The sequence below is a fragment of the Nyctibius grandis genome, chromosome 8, assembly GCF_013368605.1.
Source record: "Nyctibius grandis isolate bNycGra1 chromosome 8, bNycGra1.pri, whole genome shotgun sequence".
In the NCBI taxonomy this organism is placed as follows: Eukaryota; Metazoa; Chordata; class Aves; order Nyctibiiformes; family Nyctibiidae; genus Nyctibius; species Nyctibius grandis.
Window position 1 is genome coordinate 39,541,113 of NC_090665.1, and position 21,990 is coordinate 39,563,102.

Consider the following 21,990-nt stretch of genomic DNA (forward strand, 5'->3'; position numbering starts at 1 on the left):
AGAAATTTCTTTTAAGCACAATATTTTGGAACAGTTTGAGCAATACTATAGGCTTTTACTTAATGTGCCTCTCAAAATCTTCGTGTTCCTGCTGTCTCTGTCTTTCAACCATGCAACAGATATATTTGGACAAGATACCTTTTTTTTGATCTGTTTGAAATAACATTAACTTTACTGTTAAGTAATTATTCCTCTTCTTTTCCCCTCTGAATCTTCCCTTTGGTATTTGTGGTGTTGCTAATTTGCATAGTCCTAAAATGCTTCATAGCAGCTGGAAAACCACATTGAAACAAAATGAAAAATGATGCAGACAAAGTATAAAAATATCTGTAAATTTACTTTATGTTGTAGCAAAAGACTGTGCTTAATTCCTTGAATGAAGTTAAAGATTTTTCCAAACGGAGGGCATCTTAAAGACTTGTACTTGGAAAATGTAGACAAGGGAGTCAAAGGAATTTAAGGATCATAAAATACAGCTGAGAGAGCAATAAGGTAATGATAAACATTCATAGCGTTTGAACATTATATTAGTTTTTAAAATTTAAAATTTTAACTCAAATTCAGAGGATCTGTTTTAATTTAAAATGAGATAATATGAGAATAATGAATGTTCAAATGTTAAACAAGGACAACTAGGAACAAAAAGATATGCCCCCCTGACAACATCATTACCTTACTTTATGCTGGAAGTTTGAAAATTGTTTTCTGTTTTTTCCAGCAGAAGGTAAACCAAACTCAAGCAAAACATTAGCAAAAGATTTTGACCTAGATTTTGGCATATATGTCTCGAAAACACAGTATAGCGAACAAGACTTTGGTCTTCTAATGTATGTAGCACTAAAAAAAAAGGTATACGTTTGAACTCATGTTTCAGTACTGGCCAGGAGGTATGAGAGCTCTGTTAAGTGACAGAAAATTAAGGAGGCAGGAAGATGAATGCCAAAAGCCATGAGGGCAGACTATAGAAACTGTAAGAACTCAAAAGGACATTGAAGACCAGAGTCTTGCAGTGCCTTCACATCTGAATCTTTTTACACAGTGTTAATCCTTCTTACACTGAAATGAGTTCTTAGTTCAATGGTAGGTAAACTGAGCGGTTTGAAATCCCAAATAAAAAAGATATCTGTCAGAATCTGCAAAGCACTGTTTGTCTTTATAAACTGAGCAGAAATCAAAGCCAGTGAAACCAAAATGAAAAACTAGCAAATTTGAAACCAGTTAACTTTAGATTTAACAGTAGTAAGATAATTAGAGGTTATTCAGCATTACCAGTGTGAAATAAGCTGATAGGTTATTGAATTGTTGTGTTTGGAAAAAAATGACTTTACAAATAATACACTCAGCTGCTAAAATGAGGCAGCCTAAACCAAATGTTTTTAGAATTAAATTATCAAGTAGCTGTCAAGTGCTTAGGGAAAAGCGTAGAATTAAAAGAATAGAAAAATCACAGATGGAAACAAACAAAACGCTACTTCCAAATAATTTTGTAAGTTTATATGAGAGAAACACTGAAGGGGATTGCTTTGGAAATATGTTCCTTGTCTTTTAATTGCCCCGTCAGAGAAGATGAGCTAGTTCAGGGTTAAGTTTTGTTTCCCATATTAAAATCCATGTTTGGGACTTGTAAATGCTTCCATACACCATCTATTTGTATTGTCCGAGATAAATTATAAACTGAGAAGAGTTGGTTTCAAACGCATATTATGGATGAAAGGCTGCAGTAAATGTTGAATCTGATCATATGGATATACTGTCTTTTGAACATTTTGGGAAGCAAATCTTGTTTTGATGCTTTAATATGTTTGAAGTCCAAATTAATCTTACACCTAGTTTAGCATTACTGGGATGTGATAATGGATTAAGTACTGATCTTTTTTGCTCTCTGTTTCATCAGCTGCTTTCTTCTTCAGGAGTGGTAATTGCTTTGGAATGGAAATCTTCAAATAGTATTTCAGTTGATAAAGATTTGTGCAGTATCCATGCAGATACTCTTTTGCATTAAAAAGGATTTTTCTACTATTTATTTTGACACTTGTTAAATAGTGTAAGAGATACTAGAATGTGAATCATAATTCCTTAAAGAACTCATGTAATAGCTATAGGAATGGTCTTGTGGAAATATAAAATCATAACGTGGAGATCAGCTCATGACAATTTTAAACTAAAAATATGAGTATCAAGTAAGAAATAGAACATTTATCATAAATACACCTAATGCCACAGGACTGACTAATACAAAGTAGAGCTATCATAAGGGACGATATACAGTATTAGCTCAACAAGAAAAATACAAACAGTAGTACTAACATTAGAAGAAAATTGTTAACATTACTAATGTGAATAAGGTCTCCTATTTTTGATCCAGGTAAAAATTCATCTATACTATTTTGGTCTGGAAGATTAAAGACATAGCTGCAAATTTGATGGAATTCCAACCTCAGAACAAATAGAAACAGAAGTCAGCTTTCAACATCAGATGAATTCACCAGAGCAGGCGAGTGTTAAGAAAGTTAATGAAGGTAATGTAAGTAAGGCTTGTAATGGACTTGTAGCCGTGCACGTGGCTAGCTACTGCATCTGAATGGATATGTGGCAGCTTTGTGTCCTGTCCTTACCTGATCACTCGCAATAGTTTGACCACGGCCTGGTTTGCAGGCAGTTTGAGAATTAACTGAGAAATAAGGCCATTTATGCTATGTCCTCAAGGACAATCTCAAAACAATGGGAAAAACTTCATTGCAATATGTAAGGGCAGCCAATATGCTACTGGGTTTATGATGGTAACTCCTTGTTGCAGGAAAGGGATTAGAACTCCACTGACAGCAAAATATTGAATAAGAACACTTGCTAAACACAATTTAAACTTTCAACGGAGAAAAACATTGCAGAGGACAAAAGTGGGAAAAACTCCCGACCAGTGACATAATTTTACAAGAAATTGATTTTTTTGGACATGGGAGGTTACTTTCGGATGCACAAGACATAATAACAAGCTAATACTAAAACAGTAGCCAGATATTGTATAGACTCCCTTTGTACCCTGGTGGTGGACAAAGTAGAACTTTTTCCTTAGTACATAGGATTTTAATTTTTACAGGTAATACAAGATGCTGATGCATTAACAATACTGCCAGCAATCAGTGTTAGAAGATCTGAAATAATCCTTTCTCAGTTTATAAAGCTTGCATCTTCATTTCCACAAGCTGATCAGGACAGACCTATCAATCTCCCTTTATTGCAGCATTAATGGTGGAGATTAATCAGCCAGTGTTATTTCCAAAGTCTGTATCGTAAGTATGTGTAATATGAAATTTAATAATCAAGTAAAAATTAAATTAAATATTTTCATTGATTAACATAAAGGTGCTAATTCTTTTTTCAATGGTGAAAGCCTTATTGTTTAGAGATGCAAAACCCTGAAATAACAGCTCATGATAGTTGCCGGTGGAATGGGAGTCAAATGAGAAAACCTTTGGGTTCTTGGTAGCTCGCTCTTCTTCTGAAAAAAATCCTGATCCACAGTGTCGTCTTCAGCAGCTTGATTCCTATTCCTGAAGTGCATCCTCCTGTGAAAAGACGTGGCAATTTAGCTCCATCCATCCGAAATGACACATTTGTGGCTTAAGAAGTATTTCTGCTGGGACCTCAGTGTATCAGCAGCAGACAGATCCTTCTGTGGTCTTTGCTTGCTGAAATTGGGGCTGATAGTCTTGCAGCTAATCTCTCATAAGGTAACTTGCAGCACCAGTGTATTAACAGAGTGGAGGAAAAAGCCAAAAAGGTTGTCTGTAACTAGAGAGGATTCACTGAAGATGAACCACAAAAGAAACAAGAAAGTGCTCCCACAGAAAATGGCAATGGCAGCCGTAAAATCAGATAATAAAGCGATCCTACCATGAAGGCAAAAAAGCAAAAAATGATTAATCCCCCCCCAGAGAATCAAACTAAACAGAAAACAAAAAGCAAACAGGCTTAATTCAGAGAAACACAGGCATATAGCAGCGGCCATGTTGCCACTAAAAAAATCCCATCCTTAAGCAGATTAGGAAAATTCCTTTTGTGCTAAGCTTTCACAGTTTGCCTGCTATATATATTGTAGGCTGTTTTTGAATGCCTCCATAAATTGCATGTCTAGAAAATGCATTCCAGAAACCTGTGGCTTTTAAGCCTTTTGTTTTCCAAAGAAAGAAGTCAGTTGTAAAAGGTGTGTTGTAAATAATACTGCAAGTTGTGCTGCATCAGTGCATTGGAACAAAATTTGCTCTTCTGGTTTCTTAGAAGCTTGCAAATGTACAAATGAAAATGTGTGAGCTTTCCATTTTCCCAAGAAAACAGAATTTCTTTGTATGTGTGGGTATTCATAGAAATTGAGTACATATATATACATATGTCTGGAATAATGTCTATACATTGTCCAATTGTAGCTCTTTAGCACTACAGAGAATATAGGTACTTCATAATCTGTATTGCTACTGTTTCAGAAGCATGGTCTTCTAAAAATTAGAAACTTTCAATTTCAATTTCCAGCACGCTTACGTGCACCCATTTGTGTGCATCGTTTCTTGTGCCAGCACTGTTCTTTGTTCTGAGCAGCTTTCCTTCCATGGGAATTCTCACTTGATTTTACTCAATGAATCCAAGAGACTGTCCTCACTGCAGCCAAAGACTACTGTTGCTGGAATGATGGCTGCCAGCGTTTGAATGTTCATTTCTTTTAGATGAACTGGAGACACTCCTGTGCTGAACTGTGGAAGGCACTGCTCAATGCCTGTGCTGTCGCACTGCAGACCTTTGAAGCTATCTCTCTTCTTTTGGCTTAAGTTATTTCCTGTCTTCTGAAAACTTGTTCCTTTAAGTTGGTGCTTGGAGGTTTTTTTGAGTTTCAGGCTCAAGGGTATGTTACATAGGAAAGTGAATTTTAAGAATAGTAGCTAGCTGTCTCTGCTAGGAGCCTGGGATTTGTCTTTGTGAATGACATGACCAGAACCAGACATGGCATCATAGCTGCTGATGTGTTTCTGATTGAGCTAATGGAATTATAATAATTTCCATATTATGTTCCATCCTGTTCTTGACGCTGCCTAACAGCTTGTTTGCTTTTTTTCCAAACTCCAGCTGTACATTGTCTTCAGTGAACTGTTCAGTTTCTCCCCCTATCCTTTTTGAAATTAGTGCTAGTTTGGCCTTACGTGGGTGTATGAGTAATTAGTTGTGTATATATCGATTCTGGCATTGTGTTGACCTCGTACCTAATAAATTCCTCACACTGCTAGGGATTTATAGAAATTCTGCACATTTGGTCTTGTGCAGTGTGTACTAATGTACTGTATGCTGGAATTAATGGAAAACCTTGAGGTCTCCTATGTAACATTTTGCTGTAATAAAATAATTTACTTCTGATCTTCTGCACTTGTTTTTTTACTTCTGTATGCAAGATGTTTCACATGCTTAAAACATTACCCAGCTTTCCGTTCAAGCAGATGGGATACTGAGAATGCGTAGCCTATTCAGAGATGCGGGAGTGCAAGTAACAGAATTTTCTAATTTGTACAGTGAACAGTGGACAGCAAAAAGTTTGGCTGTTATCGGTGGAGAGAGAATGCTTCAAGTCAGCATTTTAAAAAAAGACAGCCCCAAAAAACTCAACAAAACAACAAATGAAACATGCTTTTGGATATCTCACCTATTTTTAATTTGTTTAATAAAAGTAGAATAGGGTGGGAAGAGAGTAATCTTAATCACTTACTTAAAGGAGAAGCTCACCTAATACTAGCTTCCAGTACCTAACACATTTTAAACACAAGATACAAGTAAAAATCTAGTGTCTAAATGAAAGGTTCTCCAATTACTGCAGAGAATGAAAAACATATGATCATGTAGTCAGCAAGCAGGCCTTTAATATTCGGGAGCGGTTCGAGGAGCTCCTAGCACTAAGAGAATAGGTTTGCTCTTTTAAGCTGAAAGTAGCTGAACTGGACCAACTTAGTAGAGAGGTTCATAGATGAGACCTACAGAGACATGCTAGGGTACTCCCATCTGAGCTGTGGCAGCCTCTGTGCTGCTGCTGAGGATGTGCATTTTGGAAAATAGGGCAGCCTGCTGGGAAGCATGGACCCAGTCTTTTAGACAAGACCCACCTTTCAGGTGATGTCACTTTATACTTCTGTACTGAGGAGGCTCCTGCAGCAGAGGTGATCCTAAGGATAAGGGAAAGCTGATTGTGATACTGGGCAATTCTGTTAGTAACTGCAGTTAAATGGATTTCTGATGTAGGATGTTTGAGGAGGGATACTCTTGAGGTTAAATTCAGGTTGCCAAGTGGGACACTGAAATACAAGATTTCTGTGATAACATTCTCTGTAATACCTGCCAGCTCCGTGTGTGGGAATGGCTCCATGTGGGTAGACAAGAGATTAGCAGCCCTCGTGTGTGGATGACATAATAGTGTAAAAGAAGGGATTAGGTGTGATGGGATCAACCTTTTGGGACTGAAGGCATCTGATGCTCACCTCAGTCAAGACAGAATCATGCTATGGGCACGAAAAATTAAAAAGAATGTAGAAAACTGGAGACAAATCCAAAATAGCATCTCTTATTGTAGTTCAGACTGGTCTTCCAGGAAGCAATTATTTTATTGTGTCCAAAATATTCTCTCTGTTGCCTGTCCTAATGAGGCACTGGCCCAGCCTGTGTGGGCAACTGAAATCTTCCATTCTAATGACTTGTCCCAGCTTTGCAGCTTCCCTAACCTTATTTAACGTGCCCTGATTGTTATCACTGTCCTGATCTGAGAGTTGGTAGCACAGACCTGGAACTGCATTTTTTACTATTGCAGTCAGGGATTCCTGCCCACAGAGATTCCGTGATGTTTTTCTTCTGTAATATTTTTATCTCTGTAAACTTCATGTACAGGGCCGCTTCCCTGCCCATACATCTTAATCCATCATTCCTGAAAAGTAGATACTGACCACACTGTCCCATGGGTTATCCTCCTGTGGGTAGGTGTGTGGGATGCCTGTTACAGAGGGTGGTTGTTTGATGCCAAATATACTTTTGTTTTATTTTTCAGGCTTCTGGAATTAACGTGGAAGCACTTGTAAGTTCTGCTTTGCTCCATTGCTCAGTATTGCACATGGCAGCTAACTGGCATTGTAGGCAGATTAGTTTCCCTTTCTTGTATCTTGCTGTTACATTGTTTATTTGCCTGTTGTTTTTTTTCAGTCCTTTTTTGCTCCCTGCATTTCTCAGGCTCCAGAGACTTATTTACCTTAGTAGGAATACCTGAATTTATGAAGGCAAAAGCCTGTTAGATATGAAGAAAAGCACAGATGGACATTTTCAGACAGAACAATGAACTTAATTTCCCACTTTTTCCATTGAAATTAATGGAAAGTTGTGCATTAAGGTCCCTCTTTTGTTTTGAAAATACTATTTTTTTGTCAGTCATTTGCTTTATCGCTTTTATATCCTGTTCATTATCTCTCTAGGACTGAACAGGCAGTGGCATACTATTTAAGTATACTGAAATTAGGAAAACTTGAAGTGTTAAGACTGAAAATAAGGTTTAGTACTCTTCAGTAGTTATTTTAAAAATAATTATTTATAGTTTGTTTTACAGTACAGATTCTGCTTCCTAGAACCAGTAGGCATTCAAATGCTCTGTGTACATCCGCATTTAATGTTAAACTTGGGTAGAGAGGCTTATAAATATTGAATTGTAATTACTGGGAAAATTAAAAGAATATTTTATTAATCTATAATGTCTATTGATTTTTAAATAAGTAGGCATAATGTCTATTGATTTTATTTTTTTTTAAGCAAGCTGAACATTGCAATTTAAGCAGACTAGGCATAAATGCTGGCTAGCTTCTTACAGCTTCAGGCGAGGGAGGGAGTATGATTTGAGTGGCTTTACCTCCAGCTAAAATATATTCCAACATCATGTTAACAGAGCAATGCACTTTCCCAGGGGCTCATCTCCTAGTAAGAAAGCGGACTTTCTACATCTGAAAACCTGCTTTTCTTTCCTGAAGATACGTATTTTTTTTTGCCAAACCTCTGATAGTACTTGTCTCTGTGTGAGCCCATCTCAGTATTTTTCGTAGATAAATGTCAAGCTGATGTTTTAATTTGTTTCAAAGATAAATACTTCTATAAAAATAAATGATGGGCAGAAAAAAGTCATAGTCTAATTCATTATTTAAGAAGACAGTGGGGAATTAACAACAGTGGAAAAAAAACAAGAGTGTTACCTGTGACTTGCTTTTTTTTAATCATGTAAGTGAGAAAAGACCATTTAAGATGTTGTCTAAAATGTCACTTAGCATATATGTAAATCTGCAGTAACCCCAGAAGCTGCACTGGGATTACTTTGGGTTTATGTATGTTACTTAATTCCCGCTATAGCCAGTCATCCGTAATTTCTGGACTAGATGGTGGTTTTGCTTTCCAATGTTAAAATTCTGAATTCAACAAATGCAAAGTCTGTATTAAAAATAAACCCTTAGATCCTGAAAGTTTCTGTCTGAAGGTGTGTCTTTTGTCTTAAGTAAATTGAAATGCTTAAAATGCTGCAGTGAATTTGGTGTAACGTTTTAGCCCCAAGAATAGGATTTAAATGGGAATCACCATCTTTTGCTGTGCTTTTAATTCGTGAGAAATTAAAAAGTGAAAATATTAAAAAAAAAAAAAGAGTCAGAATGTGTTGGAACTATTTTATCAATTTCTAAACTGTTTTATTGAAATGAAAAATATCAGTTATCACAGAATTTAAATTTAGAGGAGAATGAATGAACTTAATTCTCGTTTTTTATATGCAATGAATGATTTTACAGGATCACTTTAATTCTTTTATTAATCCTTGGTTCTGGCTGCTGAAGTTGCACTTCTGTTGTGAGAATCTGGTGAGTCATGCAGCTTGTGGCAGCACTGGCCTAGAGAAAACATTAATGTCTAAATATAGTTAATGAGTTAAACATTTACAGGAAATAAACTAAGGATTTTCTTCATGGAGAAGTCAGTTTATCATACCAAAGAGCATGTAGGTGGAAGGTTGCTATTGGAAAGTTAAATCTTGAGTTTTTCTTTGCAAGCCATTTAGGTTATTTCTTCAAAGGTGGTCACCGAAGTTTTTTATCTTTAGCTTTTTCTTTGTAATTTGATCCCTCAAACAAAAATGCAACAGGTCCTGTGAAAAATCTTATAAGAATTTGTTTCTTGTTAGTAAATATGAAAATTAAGCGTTTTAACATCTACAACAAATATTCTTTGTACAAAACGCCCTCTAACATATGTGGCAAGCACATCAAAATTTTAACTTCCGCTCTGAGAAAAGATATAGAATTGGGGCTTGATAGTTAGTGGAGTAGCATAGGCAAAAGAAAATTGCAACTAAACTGTTGAAAAACAGCAGTGAGAAAGCTTGTGCAGAGGTATACAGCTGTTTTTTAGGTGCTTGCACCACTTTTGTACTTCATTTTTTTTTGATGTATTAAAAATTTGCCCGTAATATGGTTTATGCTTTAAATGCTGCTGCTTCTTACTAGTATGTGTAACTTTTTGTAGGTTGTCTGAAAAGTGTATTAGAGAAGCACGGACTTAGATTCTGGTATTTCAGTTCTCCTACAGTACGATAAAGACAATGAGTTAAAAACAATGTATTAAAGACTTTTCGACTATCCAGAAGCTATTGTGAGCTGAATGCTTTAACCGTGCATTGAATTGAACCTGAAGGTCTGAACAAGGATGCTGATTAGACCAGCTATTGTAAGATCTGCCAGGTTCAGGAAAAGCCCCGTCCCAAATCCCCTTTGGAGAAAAGGACTGTTCACTGACAATTTTTGATGAATTTGCAAGTCTTGCAAAGTCTTCAGAAATTTCTTCTGTACCCATAGGTACAAACTGGAATATACCTTAAAATCTGCCTTTGAGCCAACACCTGAATGAAGAAAACTTGCAGTTTCCTCCAAAAGGCATAGAGGATGAAGAGAACTCTGTGCTTGATAGTATGGAAGAGTAATGACAGTACAGACAGCCCTGAGTACCTGAGAGGCTTTTCCTGGTGATGAAGTCAGTGTTTGGTCTAATTTGAAGTATGGTAAAGGAGAGAAGACAAAAGTTTTAGAGATTGATTAGTATCTTTTGTCTTCATATATTTTCAAGAGAGTTCATATTTATAATTTAAATGCAACAGAAAGAAAATCCTAGCCAGAACATGTCCTTGTAATAAAATCAGCTGTTTCTGTCAGGCCATTACAGAGCACACTAATCACCCATCAGAACTAAAAGTCATTAGGCACAGTCTGCAGTTTCTCAAATCTGTGCTTTGGGAGTGAGTGCCTGTATTTTACCAGTACTTTAATTGGGGATGAATTTTCGTTTACTCTGAAACAGATCTCTTGGCACCAAGTAAGTCTGAATTTTCCAACTGTATTAAATGTAAGGTTGTTCAGAAATAAATCTGTGAAAGATGTTTAGATGTATCACATGCTTTTTCATATGAGAAAACTTAGAGATCCAAAAACCTCAGTTCACTTGACATTTGCACAATTTATGAGATACCTGAAGGACAGGCTTGGATGTGGTTATTTAAAAATTTGCACAGGGATGAGGTCAGTCAGTGCCTTCGATTCCCAGCTCTGCTGCCTTTCATTTTGAAAGGAATAGATGTTGCTTTCCCAAGATACGTTCCACCTCCTCTAAGCCTGAAGATTGTCTCACATACACCAGTATAAACCTTTCAGCACACTCAGTTTGAACTGTAAATTAATCTTGGGTTTGGCCTAGCACCACTTTGCAGTTTCACATTTTATATTTCACCTTCAGAGCCTTGTCCCCTGTGAATGTGAGAGGCAGCGTTGTTCCCTTGAAATTAAGATAGTCCAAGATTATAATTTTAAAATTAGGGTAAGGTTGGTGGTTATTACAGTTCTACCTCATCAAAATTGAGAGGACCATTTAATTGCCTTTTTTTTTGTCTTTACGATTAATTTAAATATTCCTAAGCAGATAAAATACCTGTTGGAAAGTACGTGTGAAAGAGATGATAGGAGAACATGTTTCAATTTATTATTTGTTTTTGACTGAAAATACTGTTTTCCAGAACTCATTAGAAAAAGGCAGTTGTAGAAGTACTTTGTGTTATAACTCTGAAACGAGTCACACTAGGTGTGTAACCACGTTTATATTTCCAGGGGATAACTCTCTTTCTTTGTACATAATACAAACATAAAACTTCTGTGGCTATTGGCTTCTGCTGTAAAAAATATTTATTATCTGGGAATGAAGCAACAGAGCCCTTTCTTTCATCACTTCTGTCAAGGATTTATGTTTCAGTTTGGCTGCAGTTTGGAGCCCAGCAGACATAAGCAGTATCAGAGACCGTTCACTTTTGAGGACAAAAAGAGAAGTAAAAATGCTGTTGGCTGCTTTCAAAGATGTAAATACTGGCTGGCGTCTCCTTATTCCAGATTTACACATGGTGCTCAGCATGTGGATTTCTTCATTAAGTGGGTGATGGCCTTTAACTATTCCTTTGCAAAAAATGATCGGAGCACCCTTTGCCTGTCCCACCTTCCCTGCTTCTGTTGAGAAGCAGTGATTTGAGAGGGGTGAGCTGAAGTGCCTCATGTAGGCTAGCTAAGCAATGAAAAATCACATCTGCTTGTTCCGTAAATAATGTCCAGTCAGAGCAGATGTAATTAACTACTGAACTTAATGGATGCCTTGTGAGGTTACAGATGCTATCAGTCATAAACTAGATGAAGGCAAGGGAGCTTTATATGCTTGGAATTCCTTTTAGGACTAATTACTAAGTATCTTTAAAATTGATTGCTTATGCTTTCAATTTCTGAGAGTGTTTTTACATGATCTGTGCAGAATGTGCTTGCTGCAGCTTTAGGGGAGGTTGGGAGACGCCTCCATTGTTGAGGCTTTTCGAGGAAGTAAAAAGTTTCTCTTCCCTAGGACTTTCTCCTACAGCTTTACTATTGGGAAACTTGGTCTTATTTCAGGGGTTGCCAAGCCATCCAGCCATCTTGGGAGACTGGTCTGACACAGATTTTCTTTTTGTCTAGATTAGTTGAGAAATAGACAATTGTAAAGATAAAATTCTGTTGATGTGTCAAAAGTCTTAGCCTAACCTCGACAAAGCAATTGGAGACATGCAGAGTGGCTCTCAAAAACCACCACCAAAACTTAATTTCTTCCTGTCTGCTTCAAAATACTTTACAAATGGGGAGTCGGTGAGAAACCAACCTGACAGAATAAACAGAACCCTCAGGACTGTTGCGAGATACCTGCTGATGATGTTAATACTGAGCTGACCATGTACCTTTTCTTGGCCCAACTACAGCGTTGGAGGTTGTCTCTTAACTGATGTATTTCAATATAATTTTCTTTGTGATCTTTGATCTTTGTTCACAGTGTGTATTAACAGCGCACTGAATGGATATGAGCTGGTGAGCAGGTCCAGGAGTTTTCATGAAATGCACATTGTTTTATGTAACTTTTATGTAGGATAAGCCAGAAGGGTCCCTAAACTCACCAAAATTATGCTGGGCTTGATTATTCAGTTTTAAATTCAATAAAGGACGTTTAAAGAGTTTTATAAGTGAAATTTGTGGTCAGGTAGCCTTGATGTCAGCTGTCAATTCTTTTAGAAACAACCTTTTAAGGAGTAGATGTGTGTATAGTAGAAATGACAACTGACTTAATCATAGATTAATATTAGTACGAGCCAACAAGGGAGAGAATAAAACTGGATTTGCGTATTTGTAATGCTCTTGGCATTTTTAGCAGCTGTGACTGTTTCCTTGTGATCGTTGCATGCCCAGTCTTGAAGGAATTTTTGGTGCAAGTCAAGACAGAGTAATTTTAAGAGCAGTTTCTAACAATAGCGTTACAGCTGCAGTCCTGTATGTCTCAGAGATGACACTCTCTTCTGCATTTTCCAAACTTTTGTAGAACACGACCTTTTGACTTAAACTTCTGAAACTGGTGCAGTCTGGCAAAATGAAAGAGAACTTTGAACAGTTGCTCCCATTATTTTGGATGACAGTTCAGTGCTGGGCAGGCTATTTCACACATGGAGTGGATCAGTAATATGCTTCATGGTCTTGTAAAACTAGAATTAAGTAATGAGAAAGATTAATGAGCTGTCTAAGCTGTGCGCTTTATTCCTCTCAATATTCCCTCTCCCTTAGGCTAATTTGTGCAAAAATATAATATGTATAAGGAAGATTTGGAGCATTTATTAAGGGTGTTATTTCTCAGGTTTTAAAGTATAACCTGCCTTTTATTTACAGAGGACTATCATGCTTCTTGCTTTTTATTTAGTTGATCCACACATGCATTTTGGGTGGTGTGTCACGGTTTAAAGCTGGGCTGGCGATTAAAATTGTTTAATCTTTATTGTTTATTTCAGGGAATAAGTTGTCATAATGGTCCTCTGAAACTACTGCTGTGGCAATTTGTGGATTATCTTGTTATGAGAGCAAATTCACCTTTTTTTTTTTTCCTGCTCTGCTGATTTTTGTATGCTTCCGTGCCACATCTAGGTCTCTGGGTTGCAAACTTCAAGCTGTAATCTTTAAATTTACTTTTTCCTGCAAATGAAATTATATCTTCAAAACATAATCTTCTATGTGCTGCATATCATTTAAAAATAAGTTTGGCAAGTGTATTTGAAGGGGGCTGCTGATACAGTTTTTTTTAGCCTTGAGGAAGACAATCAAGTTGATAGTAAATTAGTCTGCTGACATCTGAGGATTGAACAGCTGAGTTACTGTACCTGCTATTCTTTATGTGACCAGGGTTCTCTGAGGTTGTCTTTAATTTTCAGAAACCATTCGCTGTTTAACCTCAGCTGAAAAGCTTGGGATCAAATATGAAACTATTTTCTTTACTATGAAAAGAAAGAGACTGCTGCTTGACTGATAGCATGAAATTAGAGTGACCCTGTGCTCTCAGTCCCGAGTAACAGAGATAGGAATGAATCCTGCGGAGGAAATGAGACTCGGAGAATTGCAAGTCATTCATTGCTCTGGCTAGCGAGGGATGCGCGAGTACCACCCTGCCCTTGGCTGCGGATGCCTGCTCTTCGCGTCATCTGTAGCTCAGCTGCGGCAGCTAGTTTATTCTTGGGGTTGGGCAACTCCCCATTCACCCACTTGGAAATGTGGCTTGCATGCATTGTTTTTCTTGTCATCTGCCTATCCAAGCCACGATATGTGGGTTCAGTCGTGTTTGTTACCACGAATGGGCTCACTCTGGCCATGGTGTACTGCGTAATGTTGTATTTTGGGCCTGAAAACATGATGTAATGTACAAAATATGGAGTAGATACTTCAGCTTATTAAAAATATATATATATATATGGGACTGGAAATATTCTGAGAAAAATGGGAATTCTTGTCTGTTTTGAGATGTATTCTGGATTTTTTTTTTTAGGTCAAGTAACCAATACCCTTAATCTTATGGAAAGCCCTGAGGTTAAGTGATATGAAAGGCTAGGGGGCAACTTTTGGAGCCATATATTCTTGATGGGTTAATGCACAGATGTGACCTGGATCTTAAGCTTTACCTACAAAGGAGGAACTTTGTGTTGCCCAGGCAGGAGGGCTGCTGGGGGAGGGGGAAGTAATTTGCTGTGTTTGAGAATTTTGCTTCAAGTTTAAAGGGCTTTTAGCTTTATTTTCTTCTTCAGTAACTATAATTTGAAATAAACCCAAAGGCTTTTTTTTTTTTTTTTTTTTTTTTTTTGCTGACTAGTAAGGGATTTCTAAGCTGAAGAGAAGAGAAAGGCTGGAAGATGCTAAAAACATTAAATGCATCATTGGCTGATTCGTGACCTGTGGGTCTGAAGACTGGTATAAACTGATCATTTAGAGAAATAGGGTCGCCTGTTAGTTAAACAGCTGAGGTTTTTTTCCCCATTTGGTTTTATATGTTAATGTACTTTGCAAAAGACATTTTTACTGACATGTAACTTCTGTTGAGGTAGAGAACTAATCCAAATACATTTAATTTGCTTTGAACTTGTAGGATGTTTTGGATAACGCTGGGTGAACAAATATGCTGTTAGCTATTCTGGTGCCATGCACATTGTCCTGAAGGCTCTGGCACCGTGTCACCATGAAGGTGAGATTTCTTAGCAAAGGGCGGTTCCAGGCAGTTTGGCTGGTACTGGAAATATGGGGAGATGTGCTGGTACTAAGATATCCGTGGCAATTCAGGATTTGTGTGATTGCAGGCATAAATTCCATACAGTGTGGAGAAAGGTCTGGGAATTAAACTCTGTGTCCTCTCAATATTTTCAACGATATTGGCAAGAGCCTGGGTAGTCGTTTTCTATATTTTAAGCATCTCTGTAGCTAAGCAGATGAGCTAGCAATATGATGCTGAATTTAGTTTCTAAAAAGTCAGTAAATTATAAAAAAATATCTGCAGCATATTCCATAGGTTAATCTGACATTCAGTACAGAGATGGTTTTAGCATTGATGTTTAAAATTCCTTGCTGATGAGTTTGGGAAGAAAGTTCAGATGTAATCATTTCTAGAGAGAGAAATTGAGAAGTACTGTTTTTAATAACCATTTACAATGATATGGTGAAAAGAAGGAAATTATTTTTCTTGACAGATTCTGATAGGAGAAAGAGGAGCTTAGTGTGGGGTGGTTTTTTTAATCATCATGAAAAATTCCTTCGTGTTAATCTGATGGATGGATTACAGTTTGTCCTTGCATGGCCAGGTTGTATTTTCCATCAAAACTGGAGATTCTAACCCTCATTATATCATTTCTGTAATGCAAATGATTATGTATAGAAAGAGATTTAATTAATCCCCTGCTGGTTGATAGTATACCCTAAAGCAAACATGGGCAGCAAAGGAAAAAAAATTAAAACATGAGTGCAGCGTACCAGGTCAATGAGTGTCAGTGGAATTTCATCATCTGTGAAATAGTAACTTATTAACTGAAATGTATTTACTGTTATAGCTGTAAAAATATTTGTCTATGGTCCCAACTGGTATGATAGTGAGCTACCTTGCAAGAAAGCCAAGGTCAAAGGCAATCTCAGAAATCATGCTGTCTGCTCTGGCAAAAATATGGAACATCCTGGATGTAGCGATGGTTCTCACTTTAATTTGAAAGGACTACATTTCAGCTGCCGTCAGCGCAGGCTCTAGCATCCAGCTTTGCCTGTGGGTCTGTGCCATATGTGCAGCTACATATTCAAGGACAAATTACAAGACTGAGAGAAAGTGACAATTTTGAGTGATGGGCTCTGGTTCACACTTCTACAACGTAAAGTATCTGTTTAAAGTATCAGTTGTCTTGTAGGTTGATGAACAAATAGATTTCCAGACTTTATCTCCATTTCATATTGTGTGCATATATGTATGCAAGAAGCCAGCACTCCTGCTCCCTGAACCATTCCTGTTTTCAGACAGTTTCTGTATGTGAGATCACAACAGAATAAATGCCCAGTATCTATGCACTAAACAATATATTATGTAAACAGAAAAGTGATGCTTAAACTGGCCAATGTATTTTCTGTTTTACCTTCCTTGCTGCCTCAGAAATGATAGGGCCAGTGAGGATCCAGTCCTATTGTGAAACCTGAACTGTAGCACGTTATGGTGTCCAACGGATTTTATATCTGGATGATCTGAGATGATAAACTTAAGATAAAAGGAAACAAATACAAGGAACTCTTTTGAAAGAGGATATTTGAACCAGCTTTTTATAAATTCCATGAGGCTGAATTTCTTTCCCAAGGTTAATTTTTGACTAATTGTCTGAAAATCTGCTGCTTCTTTTGTCATGTAGAGATCAAGTTGCGTGTTTAATAATTATGCCTTGAAATGTGGAACTGATACAAAAAATTAACTTTCAGAACAGTCTGTTCCTGTCATTTGGGTACTTGAAAATTTAATACACTTATTTTTTAGTGATATAGGATCTGTGAAAGTAGTTATTTGTTTCCAGTTCTGAAAGCTCTGTGTGAATAATGTGCAACAACCTTTTAGAATATTCTTATGCTATTTATGACTTCATATAAATCAAATATAAATGTAAGCCTCTATTTTGAGGGTTATATTGTTGACCTAGAGATCAGGTGGCATGGAGGCTGGCCGAAGTAATAATGGTAATATATATAGGTACTGGCAGCACAAGTGCTCAGGGAGGCAGATGTGCTGTCGGAAGAGGCAGTTTGAAATCTTGAATGTTCATGTGTCGTTCTCATCAGAAGGGTGGTCATAAATGGAAAATGTCCTTTAGGATAAACTAGCATATTTACTTAAAGGATTACAGCTGCACCCTGTAAATAGTGTTTCAGACCAAGTAGTCACAGCTCAGCACTCTTTTATTAGTTATCTTGCCTCTTAAAATGTGATTTATTTTTTCAAGATACATGGACATGTAACGCCAAACTCCTTTTTGGAGTGGGTGGAAACCAGTTAAACCACACCACTTCCCTCATCATTTACTATCTAAAATGTTTAAGCTGTGCCATAAGACCAATTCTGAGTAGAGTTTCGCCTTTATAGGGTACTTATGAAATGCTATTGGACTTCTGTGTTTTGCATAATTATTTAATCAGTGTTTTTGTAGTGCTACTTCATATGTTTGAAACCACCCTGTCATTTTTAGCTGTAAACTCTCGATTGTCCCATTGCACACGTTAAAGTGTTAAGCCATCTTAAGACCCAGTTGAGTCTCCATCTCATGATGTATCCCCATCTCTGGTAGGCATTTTCATTGTCCCTTCTATCCCCTGGAAATCTGCAGTGTACTCCTGACAGTGGACATCCTCAAAGAAGTGCCCTGAAATAGGTCATCAGCTCCATCTGCAGTCTGCTCAGTCCTTGCTTCCATCTCCAGGCATTTTCTTTCTTTCTTCTTCCCTGGGATGTAACTTTTTTAGACACTAACTCACTGGTGATTCAGGAAAAGCAAAGCTCATAATTATGCTGCTCGCAGTTGTGTAACGTCCAGCTCTGATGCTCTTGGCTTGGCCCCGCCGTTCACGGTCTGGTTTGGAGGATTGTAAGAAGTGCTGTTACCAGCCCTGCTTTGGAGAAGCGGAAAAGGGCGAATAGCTGGGAGGATGCAGGCTTGGCGTTTCTCCAGAGGACAGGAAAAGTGCTGTGGGAGTCGGGGCATGGCTTGGTGTACGGCTGGTAGGGTTTTTGAAGGGGAATTTAAAACTAACGCAAAATGAGGCATAGCGGAACAACAGGTATAAAAATTGATTGCTTTGATTGTGCTCTTTGTTGTCAAGACCGCAGAGGTATTAAATTTGAAGTACCGCCTATCAATTCCACAGCTGCACTGTGTTGTCAGGGTGGAGGTGCAGAATGAAAACAATTGCTGCATGGATAGAATAATATTTCAGTTGCATTGAGATGTCATCTGCTGGTACTTTTTTCCTTCCTTATTTGGAAACTCAGTTGATCACAGATCTCAAAGGATGATTTCAGGACCAAAGCCCGAGTCGGTCCTTCTTTTAACCTTGCATGCATTTAATCTTGAATTAGCTACGTTATAGGAAGTATTAAAGGTAATATTGTGTGAGTAACACAAGTGTACAGTAGAGGAAAGGGAACGCTTTGTCCACTCCTATTGCTGGGGCACGATTCATGTGGTGTGTGTCTGTAAGTCACAATTACCGGAGCTGTGCTGCTGCAAGGAAGTGTTCTCTCTTTAAGTGACTTTTCAGCCTTAATGGCTAGAGCAAAGCTTGTAAATATGAACCCTAAAAGCTCAGAAATTAGAAGGTAGATAAAGAGATTTAAAGGTCACTGTTTTCCTTTTTCAGCCAGTACCATGAATTTCCAGAGCTTTGTTCATTCATTCTGAAAATTTATGGGGCTGACTGTGTTGGAATAAATGGAAATGTGCCACTTGAACAGGAAAACTACCCTCTGCTAAGCACCTTTGTTATATCAAATGTTCTTTAAAGCGGATAAATTAAATACATCTGCTCATATGATGTAAGAGATATATATGCATATATAAGTAATATACTACATATACAAACAATAATATATAATAACTATATCTTACCTATTTATCAATTTGCAGTGACAAAAACCTGTCATTGCTACATAGACTTCACGGTTGGAAACTTTAATTCTTTCTAACAAATGAAAGTGGAAGAAGTACCTTTTTAGAATATAAAACACACAACCTGTTATAGATGCTCACGATTTATTATCTTACATACTCGAAATGTTTTGATTAGATCTTGACAAGTTTGTCTGATGACTGGAATTTATTTCTTGATGCTGTAAGCTGTCAGCTTTGTTGATAATTCACGGATGAAATTTGCTCAGTGCTGTTAAACTGTAATGAAATTTCGAATTGCAGAGAACTTGTACTTGAAAGGAGTAACAGCATGTTTAAGAGTTAATGTGTGTGGTGTTTTTTTTTTTTCCTTAGTTCTAGTGCTGTAACTTTTTTGTATCTTCGAAAAACTTTGCTAAGTGATGTCCAGTGTATTACTTAACGGATCAGTCACCGACAGTTTGTCAATAAGATGGTTAATGATCTAAGTCAGCACGCACACTGTAGCTAAACGCAGAAGAGAGGTTACCAGATTTTATGGATTTGCTTTTTTTCTACTGACTTTTTTCAATACTCAGTGAAGACACTGATTTTTTTTTTTTTTTTTCCTCAGTGGGGACAAAAAATACATCACGTAGATCGGTATTCTGGGAGTCAGAAGCTGAAACCGGCTCCGTTGTCCCTTCCCGTGTCGCGGTGACAAGCTGAAGTGAGGCAGCCCACACCGGGACCTTGCCGGGGTCTCGTCCGCCTGCCCCGTCCCGCCCCGGCGTGTGGGGCCTGGCCGGCGCTGGCCGGGCCCGGCGGGGGGGGAAACGTGGTTCCCGTTCCCTTTGTGCCAAGCTGGGGCGGAGGGAGGGGCGCGGGGCCGGCCCCGCTCGCCATCCCCGGCGGCGGTGGGCGGGGCGGGGGGCAGCGGCGGGCGGGAGGCGGCTCCCACCTAGTGGCGGCCTGCGGCAGCGCAGGGCCCGGCGGCCCCGGGCAGGGGGAAGCACCGGCGTGCTGGGCTGGACGTGATAAACCGAACCAAACCCGGCTGGTTATTGGTGCTGCCATCGCTGCCTGTGCCTTGTGCGTGCTCGTGGTCTATTTACTTAAATAAAACCCTCAAAATTCCTGTTCTTCCTTTGCTTTTGCTGCTTACGTGCAAAATGCTACTTTTAACTGGGAGCCGTGTTTCGTTGGCCTTGGATTTTTGGTGATGATATGTAGCACAAGTAATGTGTACAGTTGCAAAAAAACCCAAAAGCCACTCTGTTGCATTAATTTTTCCTTTTGGTGGGAATGTGAGAACATACAGCAGCAGAGGCTAGGCGTATTGCGTACCACAGGGCTGGAAGCAGTTCGGATGTGATGCTGATGAGGTGGGTAGGGCAGAGTTGATTACTGCCTTATCTATGTTTAGGCTTGAGTTTCAAAGTTATATTTGCTCTGTTGAGTGCTTGTAATTTTGTGACTGCAAAGGCAATGATTGTTCAGACAAAATGTGTAACTTTGGTACCCCAGACTACCGTGCTGTGAACGTGTGCAGGTTCATCTCTTAGCAGCAGTGCTGTGCAATTATACACTGAGCACGCGTTCAGAAATGGCCAGCTTTTTATTAATTTCACCTCAGTCATTTATTCATAAATAAACAAGTAATGTGTAACAACAAGTACAATTAACTCAAGGTTTTCATTTTTTTTTTTTTCCAGAAGGAGCTCAGTCTCCCCAGAAGAGGAAGCTTGTAAGTATAATTATTCTTTATTCATCATGTGGTTTGTTTTGAACATATATAGCTGTGCAATTGTGGAAATCATTTAAATGGGCAGATACTCTGTTTTCTCCGTTAGCGTTTTCAAGAATCTGTCACACACTTGCCAACAGCTAGTTTGCATGTATCTGAGACTGAAACCTCTATTCATTTCCTTAAGTGTAGTAGGAAAAGTAGTAGTAGTGTAAGCTTACTTCTAATTATCAGCTTGAGCTGATCCTGATATGGATGTAGTTGCAGTGTTGAGTGTTGCTTGCACTGACATCGCATAAGTGACTCCACAGAAGTCACTGGTTATTTATGTGATATGGACAACTTTGATCCCTGCTCTTCAAACAGTCTGTTGACAGAAATCTAAGTACACAGCTCCTGGGCCATGCAGGTCAGGTGTTTGCGGAGCAGTCAGTGTAACAGAGGTATTACGACAAAGTAGCAAATGTCAGAAAAAGTAGGCTTTTAAAAATGTGGTTTAAACAAATAACTTTTTTTTTTTAAAAAAAATTATGATGTTTAAAGAATTTTAGCAAACTAACTGTGCTTCAGTGATATTATGAGAGAAGTTAGCTTCTGCTATGCTTACAGATTTATGGTGGAAAAAATAGTGTTATTGATTGCATTATATAAAAGAGAAAGCTTTTGTACTGCCTGCTGTTGCATTATGATTTAAAATTGTTTCCCCAAGCTTGTAGAATACAGACATGAAGCTCACAAAAGCGTATAACCTTTCTTCCTCAGGTTTCTGGTTCTAATGAGAAATGATTTTCAGTCTTTTAATGTAAGCTCTCCCCTTTGTATAAGAAACAGTGTTTGGATAATGCAGCGTTTGGAAAATGCCAGTGATTCAGCGCTGAACAACACAACGGATCAAAAGGCCTTTTTTAAAAAATGGGGCATGACCAAACCTTTTTGTTTAGTTCATATGACAATGGTAAACCAGTCAGGGAGTTATTTAAAGAACATGAAACACTGACCTTTTTTTTTTTTTTTTTTAAACCAGTATGCCTTAAAGGCTAGCCTAACTGTGTTTGATAGATTTTTATGAAAGTGGTATTCATGATTTGAAGATTGTGAAGGTTCTTTGAACAAGTGGTGGAGCGGTGAGTTACCAGTAGGTTTTTTGTTTAATGTAACTTAGATATTTTTGTGCAAAACTTTTGGAGTTGAAATT

General features: G+C 38.0%; 1 protein-coding gene across 1 annotated transcript in view; it reads left to right on the forward strand.

The window, feature by feature from the left end:
* MAST2 (microtubule associated serine/threonine kinase 2) overlaps window positions 1–21,990 on the forward strand; it is a 195,305-nt gene that overhangs the window by 63,028 nt on the left and 110,287 nt on the right. The window contains 1 exon segment of the mRNA XM_068407089.1: window positions 20,764–20,795. Within this exon segment, the coding sequence (XP_068263190.1) occupies window positions 20,764–20,795 (32 nt within the window).